This window comes from Silurus aristotelis (genome assembly GCF_946808225.1).
Source record: "Silurus aristotelis genome assembly, chromosome: 17".
NCBI classification, from domain to species: Eukaryota; Metazoa; Chordata; class Actinopteri; order Siluriformes; family Siluridae; genus Silurus; species Silurus aristotelis.
Window position 1 is genome coordinate 14,789,485 of NC_139590.1, and position 12,492 is coordinate 14,801,976.

The 12,492-nt window shown below is 40.0% G+C and overlaps 1 protein-coding gene across 3 annotated transcripts in view; it reads left to right on the forward strand.

Moving 5' to 3' along the window:
- mgat5b (alpha-1,6-mannosylglycoprotein 6-beta-N-acetylglucosaminyltransferase B) overlaps window positions 1-12,492 on the forward strand; it is a 117,553-nt gene that overhangs the window by 86,412 nt on the left and 18,649 nt on the right. For all 3 annotated transcript variants that reach the window (XM_083565820.1, XM_083565819.1, XM_083565821.1), the window contains 2 exons: window positions 586-717; window positions 9,510-9,643. In XM_083565820.1, coding sequence (XP_083421946.1) covers window positions 586-717; window positions 9,510-9,643 — 266 coding nt within the window. The remainder of the gene's footprint in view (window positions 1-585; window positions 718-9,509; window positions 9,644-12,492) is intronic.

Genomic DNA, 12,492 nt, shown 5'->3' on the forward strand with positions numbered 1-12,492 from the left:
AGATTAGCAATGCAATTTTTAGCACCTGCCAGAGTGGTCCAAAGAAGGACAACCAGTGTATCAGTGACCGAATCATGGGAAGCCAATGCACTGAAGTGGGCACATAATCTTACTTACATTTTCCAGGTTTAAAGAATGAGTCTCAAATGAGGGCATGAGAGGCAGTGTAATTTTTCCTGTATGTGTAAGAGAAAAAGAGAAAGAGTGAAAAAGAGAGTGTTCATTGTGGAACAGTACAAAGTGCTTCTTTCTTTTTGCATTAGTGTCTGCAGACAGATTGCCTGTCTGTGTGTGTCTTGGTGCTTTCAACAGTCTACACATCCATAACTATACTAAACATCTACAGAGAGCAGCATGACAAAAGAGCTCTTCCAGTAAGCCTCCATGCACTTTTTGATTTAGGATTTTGCTGTGCTATTTCATGTGCAGAGTATTTGCAATTTGCTAATGGTATGATTTATCCCTTTTTACAAAGACAGTAATACAAGCTGTTTTATCAGGATTATTTAGCAGCTCTGTTTAAAGATCCATAAGCACACATGTAGCACTGATTTGATAAGGTTTTTATTTAACTTTTTCTCACAGGTTCCTTGGCGTTCCCCCAGGAAGAGGAAGTTGCCCATTGCGAGGACCTTTACCCTTTGACCTCATCTATACTGACTATCATGGACTGCAGCAGATGAAGCAGCACATTGGCCTCTCCCTTAAAAAGCACAAGTCAGTGTGTGTGTGTGTGTGTGTGTGTGTGTGTGTGTGTTTGTGTGTGTGTGTGTGTGTTAAATCTATGCTTTTATTCACCTATCATCTGATCGATCTCTTTCACTAATGACGGGTTTTGCCATCTCTGTACATCAATGATATAATGTATCAATCAGTTTTATATGAACCCTTACTGAGACTCTGATGAGAAACAGTTGGTGAACTTTATGGATTTAGATTTTATTGAGAATGTAGGTCATCTCCCTTTTTTGATGGAATGTATCTGACAAAGATGGTGTTGTGTGAAATTTTAGGAGATTTGAGTAATACTTCAAGCAGCCTGGCACCAGCAAGTCTCAGAGATAACACTTGTTATTTATTACAATATTTGGTATGAACATTCACTGAAGCTCTTAAATTATATGATCTGTTGTATTGTGGTGCTGCCACATGAGTGGCTATTTGGACTGGAAGTGCAAAAATAGGCAGGTGTACTCTTATAGTATCCTATAAATGATGTATGTATTCTTTGGAAAATTATGTTAAACACTACAGTCTAACGATTTGATTATTTTTGTGATTAATATTGTAATACCACACTTTCCTTTCAGGAATTCAAGCTGCATCGCAACGCTTTGGGAGCGCTTCCGCTTTTTTCTATGTGTGTGTTTGTAAATGTCCGAAGAAAAAGTAAATAAGCAAGTGATCGTTCCAACTGAATAAAAATACACAGTAAAAAAAATAAAAAAAAATACACAGTACGCTTGGGAGCGGAGCATGTTAGGTCTACGCACATCCCGGCGCATATTCGGTGCTCATTCTGTGCTTTTTTGGCACTCATTTGGCGCATATTTTCTGCACATTTTGTGCATATTCTGCGCACATTCGGCCCATACTCTGTGCATGTTCAGTGCTCATTCTGCGCATATTCTCTGCACTTTTAGAGCATATTCTGTGCATACTCTGCGCACATTTTATGCGAACGCTCCACTTCCAGAGAGCACTCCTCGAGGTGGGTGCTCTCACTCAATGTGGATCTGGCCCTGCTCTTGCTGAGGCTGAGCAGCATGCTGGTTTCTGAGGCTTGCAGATGGACCTGGCAGAGGGATTCGAGACAGGCTTCCTTACCTGCCTGGTTTAGCACTCGCTCGCAGGTTGGAAGCATACCTTTAGGCGGTTTCTTCCCTTTGCAACAAAAGCATTCAGCTCTGCCTACCTTACTCTACAACCCATTCTTTCCTCTTCAGGCCCCAGATGAGGAAAACCTGAACCGGCTGTGTGAACACTTACATCCTTTAGACGAATCCCTGGAGGAAGGTGGAACAACTTTTTTTTACGCTATCGACCTGCTCCATTCGGCATCAGAGCGCACTTGACCCGGAGTGTGGCAGCCTCTAAGGCTTGGTCTTCTGGAGTGAGACGCAGCTCCAGTTTCTGAAGGGGGGCTTAGAGGGAACTTTCATTGTATAGTAAAAAAAAATTCTTTATGTTACGTATGTAACCTTAGTTCCATGGGGAAAGGCTTTGGAAACGTTTTTGCATTGTCCAAGTGTCGTCTGAATCCCATGTTAACAGTCTTGTGGTTTTTTATATCGCAGGAACTTTGAAATGTGAGCGGTACTCAGAGACAATCACCTATGACAAATACAGCGTTTAATGAATGAGACAAACACAACATAGAACTAACTACACAAACATACAAAAGAAAGAAAGAAAATAAAAATAAAAGAAACAAAAAGTTAAGAATGGGTAAAAGAAGGAAGTAAAGGAAAAGGAAGAAAGAGAGAGAGAGAGAGAGAGAGAGAGAGAGAGAGAGAGAGAGAGAGAGAGAAAAGGAATAGCAAGCTTAATCTTCAAAATGACCACAACCTAAACAAGAATCATCAAGAAATTCAAATTCACCTTAAAAATAAGGGGCTCAACTTAAACACGCATTTAGACTGGTTGGTAAAACAGTTACTTGCATTGGCTTGTTGCACAAGAGTCTGGATGCGGTAGACAAAGGAATCTTTTTGTAGTGTCGGTTAGGAGGGAGTCAGATATTCTTCCAGGTTCTCTTTAAAATCAGAGCAGTGGTTGTTCTTAAAGGTAAAGCTTGCCGAAAGATCTCAAAAGGGGTTTGAGTCCTGTCTCGGAGAGGTTCTGAGCCGATGATTTAAAGGCCCCAAACCACACCCATTTTTGGCCTGAATTATTCGGAGGGAGAAACATCCTTTGTTCATGCATTTGTGGGGGGATTACCTGCTTATACTTGCTTTGGAAAACTTATAAAGTTTTATTCAAAGTGTATTAAGACAGTATGGTACATTTTGTGATCATACAAAGTTAACTTGTTATATAACGTGTTAATACAATGTTATATTCTGGTACAGTAAAACCCCGTTGTACAAGCATAATTCAGTCTTGAATATTGCTCGTAGGTCCAGTTGCTTGTACGTTCGAACATAAGAATGAATGTAAAAGTGATTTAATCCGTTCCGGGATCTCATTTGATCGTTAATTTCTGCACTTAAAAAGTATTTTTAGCCTATTTTAATGTGGTTGTGGTTGATTGATTGCGAGTGTGAGACGCACACCACGCTCATAACCTCCTCGGTTTCCATGGTAATTCTATTTACTTTCGTTACAGCACCATCACGGATTTTATTGGGAGACATTTTTCAAGATTTCTACTGAAATAAAAATATAAAACAAAAAAAAGTTAAGTTTTTGCTGCACTGAACAACGAGAGCGACCGAGTGATACGTCATCAACTAAGAGACTGATGCTTCCCTCGGCTGAAAACGGGGAACCGGCAGCGTGGGTTTGCTCGTGCCTTCGAAATTTGCTCATGAAATAGGGTAAAATTTTGCGAGGAAGGTCGCTCGTGTCTCTTTGACATCAAGCCTAAAATGAAAAGAAGGCATCAAAGCAGAGATACATTAATAAACCTTTAAAGTGTTACTATTGTTGAGCCAGAGTGAAACACTAGGTTTATTTAAAGGAGAAAATACATACAAGATATAGGTCTATGTCATGGAATGTGAAGTGTTTGTTATTTAATTAATGTGGAATGTTTATTATTTAATTAATAAAAGAATGCTTTCTTGTGGTGTGTGTGTGTACAGTATATGTCTGTGTGTGTGGGAAGGGTGTGTGACACACTCAGACGTATTGGGGCCGAGTTTCGAGAGTGGATTGTTTTATGGTTTGAGGGTCCCTCTGAAGTCAACCAGACAAGCCAAGAGGCTATCTAGATTTGCGTCTTCCGGGGTGGGGGTATGACACTGGTATGAAAAACCCCCAATAAAAGTGTAAGCCGTGGTGCGCATCCAATTGAAATGCAGATCAAGGGTTAAAAGGAATGCCTGGGACATGGAGTCTAAATGACCCTTACCCAGATGCCACAACAAAATATAATGAAAAATCTAATCTGTACATAATTTCTTGCAAGCAGAAATACAAATCAGTTAAGTGTTGTGGTAGTAATCTTTTCTTATTTACAACTCGTAAGTGTATGTTTAACCATGCATTGCTTGTAGTATATGAACTGTATACAAACACTCCCCACTTTATGAACATTCACTTTATCAAATCTGTCCTCAAAGTCGAAAAAATTTAAAACAGAGGAGAGCCGCCGCTAGCTAGTTGTCAACTGTAACGAGTCTATATGATGTGAACTGGACTAGGGTGAATTTATTTCCTCTAGAGTTCATAGAGATGTGGTACTGGTTTCAGGAGAGGAGGACTAGTTTGAAGGATTAATTTGAATCTGTTTCATCCCAGTGGTGTTCAAATTAGTTTCCTGTGCATGTCACAGTGGGCTTCCACTTCTTTTTGTCTTCACTAATCCTGTTTTATGCATAAGGGCATTGTTATGGCAGAACACGTTTGGGTTCCATTGAAGGAAAATTTCTATGTTACAAAATACTGTATAATACAGTCTAAATTTTTATAATTTTTTTTTTTTCTTGCCCAAAGTTTTGAAGAAGGTCCACATTTAAGTGTGATGGTCAGGTGCCACAAACCTTTGGCCATCGATTGTATTTTAGAATTGCTTTTTACTATTAGCTTTCACTAAAGCAGCAGGATTTCACAAACATAATGGCCCATATTTGGGATGCCATCTGTTACAAAGTTTGCATAAACAATACAGTGAAGTAGAAAAATTTGGGGAAAAATTAGCTCTGTTGCTGTGACAGGTAAAAGTGTAGGCAATATAGACTTATTTCATCATGCAGTGAATATGAAATTTAGAAAGTGTTCAGCACAACACCTTGTTGCACATTTCTTAGATATTCAGCTGACAATTTGACACGATTTGAACAAATGACAACAGTAAGACACTTACTTAAGTCCTCAAAGCAGCTCTGAGTAATGTTCACTTAAACATTGTTTTATTCATTTTTTATAATATTTGTGCAACTCATGCCAGAACTGCTTGATCCATAAACCACCGCAGTCGTAATTCTTGGTAGCTCTATTAGTGGCTGTCTTGTAGATAATAGAATTGCAAAATAATTATAAAATATCTCTAGGAGATAAAGTACAAGAAAAGTCCCTGATTTGTCATGTGTATGAAATCCATTTAGTTGTACGATTCAGGCTAATTTCCTCTTTTATTGTGAATCATGTCTCCATTTCAGATTGGCTAAAGCTTTATGTTTAATTTCATTGTTTTGCTTTGGTACAGTGAGCCTAAGCCATATTTTGAGAATATTTAATTGATGATCATTGTAAAAAATACAACCAAACAGCCACTTAAAAATGTTAACAAAAACTGTTATCACAAGTTAGAAGCAATTTTAAAGGATGTCTTTGGAGATCCAAGCCTGTTCCAGTATGACAATGCCTCTTTGCACAAAATATGCTATATAAACACATGGTATACATGGGTTGAAGTGAAAGATATTGAGTGGTCTGCTATAGAGTTCTGACTTCTCACTAAACATCAGTACCAGCCTTTACTTATGGCCTTGTAGCTGAATGAGCACAAATCTCCATAAGCACACTCTAAAACTGGGGTCACCAACGTGGTGCCCACGGGCACCAGGTATCCCGCAAGGACCACATGAGTAGCCCGCAGGCCTTTTCTAAAAATAGCTGTTTCCTACTTTGTTAAATTATTGTTGATACTTATTATGAGAAATCATTAACATGATCAGTGTCTTCACATAGATGAATATCATTAATTATTAATCTTCTTCTTCTTCTTCTTTCGGCTGCTCCCATTAGGGGTCGCCACAGCGGATCATCCGTCTCCATACCACCCTGTCCTCTACATCTGCCTCTTTCACACCAACTACCTGCATGTCTTCCCTCACCACATTCATGAACCTCCTCCTTGGCCTTCCTCTTTTCCTCCTACCTGGTGGCTCCATCTTCAGCATTTTTCTACCAATATAATTCATGTCCCTTCTCTGCACATGTCCAAACCATCTCAATCTCGCCTCTCTCACCTTCACACACATGTACTCTGTCTTACTCCTACTGACTTTCATTCCCCTTCTCTCAAGCGCATATCTCCACCTCTCCAGGCTCTTCTCAACCTGCTCTCTACTCTCACCACAAATCACAATATCATCTGCAAACATCATAGTCCAGGGAGACTCCTGTCTGACCTCGTCCGTCAACCTGTCCATCACCACTGCAAACAGGAAAGGGCTCAGGGCCGATCCTTGATGTAGTCCAACCTTCACCCTGAACCAGTCTGTCATACCTACTGCACACTTCACTGCCATCGCACTGTCCTCATACATGTCCTGCACCACCCTCACATACTTCTCTGACACACCTGACTTCCTCATACAATACCACAACTCCTCTCTCGGCACCCTGTCGTACGCTTTCTCTAAATCCACAAATACACAATGCAGCTCCTTCTGTCCTTCTCTATACTTCTCCATCAACATCCTCAAAGCAAATAAGGCATCTGTGGTGCTCTTCCTCGGCATGAAACCATACTGTTGCTCACAGATGGTCACCTCTTCTCTCAGCCTGGCTTCCACTACTCTTTCCCATAACTTCATGGTGTGACTGATCAACTTAATTCCCCTGTAGTTACTGCAGGCCTGCACATCTCCCTTATGCTTAAAGATCGGTACCAGCACACTCCTTCTCCATTCCTCAGGCATCCTCTCCCCTTCCAGAATCCTGTTAAACACTCTGGTTAAAAATTCCACTGCAATCTCTCCTAAACACATCCACGCTTCTACCGGTATGTCATCTGGTCCAACCGACTTTCCATTCTTCATCCTCTTAATCGCTGCTCTCACTTCCTCCTTACTAATCCTATCTACATCCTGCTTCACCAACTCCACATCCTCCAACCTTCTCTCGCTCTGATTTTCCTCATTCATCAGCTGCTCAAAATACTCCCTCCATCTTCTCAACACACTCTCCTCATCAGTCAACACATTTCCCTCTCCATCCTTTATTGCTTTAACTTGCAGTACATCCTTCCCAGCTCGGTCCCTCTGCCTGGCCAATCGGTATAAATCCTTTTCTCCTTCCTTAGTGTCCAACCTCTTATACAGCTCATCATATGCCTTTTCCTTGGCTTTCGCCACATCCCTTTTTACCTGCTGCCGCGTCTCCTTGTACTCCTGCCTACTTTTCTCATCACTCTGTCGATCCCACTTCTGTTTTGCCAACCTCTTTCCCCTAATGTCTCCTGCACTTCCTCATTCCACCACCACGTCTCCTTGTCTTGCTTTCTATTTCCAGATGTCACACCAAGTACTTTTCTAGCTGCCTCCCTCATCACTCCTGCAGTAGTTGCCCAATCATCCGGCACCTCTTCACCACCACCAAGCCCCTGTCTGACCTCTTCCCTGAACCTCACACTACACTCTTCCTCCTTCAGTTTCCACCATCTTATTCTTCTTTCAATCCTTACTTTCCTCCTCTTCTTCTTCGCCTCCAAAACCATCCTACAGACCACCATCCGATGCTGTCTAGCTACACTGTCCCCCGCCAACACCTTACAGTCTCCAATCTCCTTCAGGTTGCATCTCCTACACAGAACATAATCCACCTGTGTGCACCTTCCTCCACTCTTTTACGTCACCCTATGATCCTCCTTCTTCTTAAAATACGTGTTCACCACTGCCATTTCCATCCTTTTAGCAAAATCTACCACCATCTGCCCTTCCACATTCCTCTCCTTAAAACCATACCTACCCATCACCTCCTCATCACCTCTGTTCCCTTCACCTACATGCCCATTAAAGTCTGCCCCAATCACCAATCGTTCTTTCCTAGGTACACCATCTACCACTTCATCTAATTCACTCCAGAATCTTTCCTTCTCCTCCATCTCACAGCCAACTTGTGGAGCATAGGCACTGATGAAATTTATCATCATCCCTTCAACCTCCACCTTCACGATCATCACCCTATCAGAAACTCTCTTCACCTCCACTACACTCTTACTGTACATAACATATAATAAAAGGTAAATTGAGCAAATTTGTTATTTCAGATCAAACTGAAAACTGTGTGTATCAAACTGGTAGCCCTTCACATTAATGGTAGCCAAGAAGTAGCTCTCTGTTTCAAAAAGGCTGGTGACCCCTGCTCTAAAATCTTTCCAGAGGAGTAGAGGTTATTATCACTGTTTTCACTAAATTAATTTAATTGTGATTTGAAATGTCCTTGCTTCTTAAATTGATTATATAACAACCAAAAAATTATAATTTTGCTTGCTTTTTGTGACGTGAAAAAAAATCCCGCAAAAAAAAAATAGATTTAATAGTAATGATTTATTATTTATCAACGTAGCTTGCCAGTAAAGTAATATATAGTTTACTGTTTACTATAGAAAAATTAACAGTAAAGTGACATATCTTGCATGGTATAAGTAACACATTAATACATTAAACAGTAAAGTAGCTCATAAGGCTTATACAGAATACAACAAACAAACAATGCAGAGATTTAAACACATTACTGAGACTTACTGAAGTGTAACACAAAGTCTTATGCACTGTGCTACCACAATTAGCACAATTACTTTTTACTGATTCAATGCAATTTTTTATTGCCATTAATTCAGCAGCAGAAATGGTTCAATCAATGGCTGTTAGAAAGCTAATTTTCTTAGCTTTGAATTACAAGTCATATAGTATTGGGTTTAACTCTCAGCACCCCCAAGTTCTATTCTGCATAAATAAAAAGTGTTGGATTATGTACGATTTTATATTATAGTATTATAAATGTTTTATTAGTTGGTGACTAACATATTACTTTACAATTTACAACATGCTTTGTAAGTGGTTTCTTTACAGTATATCAGCAGTGCACTTATTTATAACACTCAATGTGTCTTTAAGGCTTTAAGACTCTTTTGTCAGACAGATAATGATCTTTGACCACTTTATACTCCTCAACTTGAATTTTGATTATAGCGTTAAAAATATTTAGCAAAACTGGATGGTCAAGGCCACATTGAGCATTTAGGGAGGTGTGAAAGATGACTGTCTCTTTGGTTTGAACTTTTGAGCTGAACTTGCCACTCTCAAGTAATTGTTTGGGTGGTCGTAAATTTATTTCTGTCCTGAGTGACTGGTTCCTCAGTTGGATTTTGCAGTCAGTAGAAGGGTACAAATTGCTGCAATTTTCTGAACTGGACTTTCAGAAAATATTTCACCTATTAAATTCATAAAAACATTTTCTGCTTTTTTACTTCTTTCATTTCTTTTCACTGAGGTTCTTTTGTTACCATGGTATCTTCAAGATATATGTGTGAAATATTCTACTTTATATCAGTATTGAGTTCCAATTCTGAACATTTAAATTAGTCTCAGCATCCATATCTTTGTGTGTGATAGATGTCATATCCGGGTGATTGACTCATTTGGTACCGAGCCAGCTTATAATCATGAGGAGTATGCAACCCTGCATGGCTACAGAACCAACTGGGGCTACTGGAACCTTAATTGCAGACAGTACATGACCATGTTCCGTAAGTAGCTATATTTTATATATATATATATATATATATATATATATATATATATATATATATATATATATATATATATATATATATATATATATTTATTTATTTATATTATCAATTTAATATATACATGTAACTGAGCCAGACAGTTTTCTGTTTGTGTTGGGTGTCTGAATTTCTACCTCACTGAGCTGCAGCTGCTACTAAGAGATCCCCAAGGTGTGTGCTGGCAGTTCAGTGGAATACAATTATCTGAGAAGCCAAGCAGGTGTTTGTGGTCACAGCATGCTTGTCTGTATTTTGCTTGTGTCTAAACCAGTGATTTAGTCAGTAGTTCAGTGATTTAAATATTAAATAAATAAATCTTAGACATCTTGCTTTGGAAAGAAAAACAGTGCAGTTTGCTTTGTCATTCTGTTCAGCTTTACAGAATTATGCTCTTCAAATGATTTTAATGTTGCTTGTGTTGTTCTGTGTAGTTACTTGTGCTGCATTGAAAGCATTATTGTTTTGTACCCTGCCTTACAGCACTGCCAACAGCTGTAACAGCCTTCTCTGTATTGTTTCATAATATGATCCATGGTCCAATAGGAGCGAGATTTCAGTATATAGATGAAAATAACATTTACATACTAAACGGGTGACTGTTTAATATCTTTTCATTATGGTTTTCTTACTAAATTGTGTACTCTTTAATTTGATGTTATAGTTTGTTTTTCTGGGTTAGTTTGCATATGTTGTATATATTTTGTCTTTAAATTGTGATGTAGAGTTGGAGGAGTGGGATGCAATCATCAACAAGCAAAAAACAATTTTCACAATTCATCACAGGGTCAGAGACCAGAAAGACAGTGTAAACAGAGGGTACATAGCACATGCATCGATCAACCAGAAAGAATCATAAACAAAATACTAGAACCAGAAATGTGGGAATAACAAAGCTTGGAACTTAATTGACAGGAAAAGCAGGATTAGAACCAAAACAAAAAACAAGTTTTGACAATTTTGCCAGAGTCAGGCACTGAAGCGACATTCCCTTTCAGGAGCTGGAGCTGGAGCTGTAGACAAGGTTCTGGGAACACTTCCGCATTGTTTTTCCACATCACGAGTGTAATCTGCCCAATGGGAGGTGCGGCGTCACAACCAGGAAGCTATAAAAAGCACATGGAGTAAAGCCAGAGTCAGCTTCTGTTTGTTCTTGAAGTGTTCTCTTTGTATTTTTGCCAATTGTTTGTCTATTGTTTTTCTGAATAATATACCGTAATTTCCGGACTATAAAGCGCACTTATATATAAGTTATATAAGCCGCACCCACTGAATTTTACAAATATTTTTATTTTTAACTTAAATAAGCCGCGTATAAGCCGCACTGTCTACAGTCTACTGTCACAGTCTACACTGAAACTAATTAACTTTACACAGGCTTTACCTAAATAAAGTGTCTGTTACACGGTGTAAAGGGTGAAACATGTTGTGGCTCCTTTAAGAGCAGAGCGGCATTTTGGGAATAGTATGTGACTGCATTCTTCCGGTATTACTGCATGTGTGTGCGTGTGGGACTGAGGATTATGTGCTCATTATTTTCTGATGCTCATTTCTAAGTTTCTTTGACTAACCCATAACGCTGTTGCCAAGAAAAATAAAAAAGCACGCATTTTGGAAACCTGTCTGTGCTTATAAGATTTAATTTGCAACTGGAGTTTTAGTGAGCTATCCCTTCACCCAGACTCAACGCGTTACAACGGCTTGTATCCAAACAGTAGCCGACCAAGTAAGTCATTGTTCACTGTCTTCCTCCTTCCTTTCACAACTACTGTATTTCTCTCTGGAGTTTATCTTTTGTCATCATCGTGCGTTTTTTCTCCCGATGCCGTGCAGCTCAGAACACAGGTGAGGTGCGCTTTTTTTCCGTTTCCGTTCAGAAATTTCATTGGTCTAATGTTATGTAATTTTTTGGCTTGAAGTTTGTGAAACCCGGAAAAACCCAGGAAAAATCCATAAGTTAGCCGCTTCGTTGTTCAAGCCGCGGGGTTCAAAACGTTGGAAAAAAGTAGCGGCTTATAGTCCGAAAAATACGGTAATGAAGGGTACACACAGATTGTTTCTGTTTTTAAGTAAGCTAGTAAGCTGGACAAGCGCTTTTTTGGCATCGCACGTCAGGGTTTACCTTTCTTTCCTGACCAGCACACTGTGGTGTCCAGGTCCTGGGCAAAAACTCATACGTCATAGGGAGCGATGCCACAGGTTGAAGAGATGCTGACAAGCTATCTCTCCATGGGGAAATCAGGCCGACCTACTGCGAGAGCTGGAGAGGTGCCTCAGGCGAATAGGTTAAAGAGTTCCGCCATACGGCGGACCTGGTTTTTAGACTCACCAAAAGACTGCTAAGGCTGTTGGGCGGTCTATGGCCACCTGAGTGTCCACCGAAAGACACCTATGGCTGAAACTGTCTGACATGTCCGACAGAGAAAGGGCCATACTTTTGGACGCCTCCCCTTAAGCCCACTAGCCTTTTTAGCGATTCCGTTAATGCGGTGGTCGAAAGGTTTCAGGAGGGCAAGAAACAAGTGGCGGAGATTTAGCGGTACCTCCCACGCCACTCTCAAGATCAACTCAGCACAGAAAAGGACCTTCATAAAGTGAAGTTCCTGAGGTTCACTTTGGGGGCCGAAGCTTACCAGTAACAGGTTCTTCCATTTGAATCCACCTGATCCACCATGAAGTGTGTGGGTGCGGCTCTGGTTCTCCTGAGGATTCAGGGCATCCGCATCCTTAATTATATTGACGAATGGTTGATATTAGCTCGATTGGAGCAGTTAGCGGTCCAGAATAGATATCTCGTTCTTGCTCAC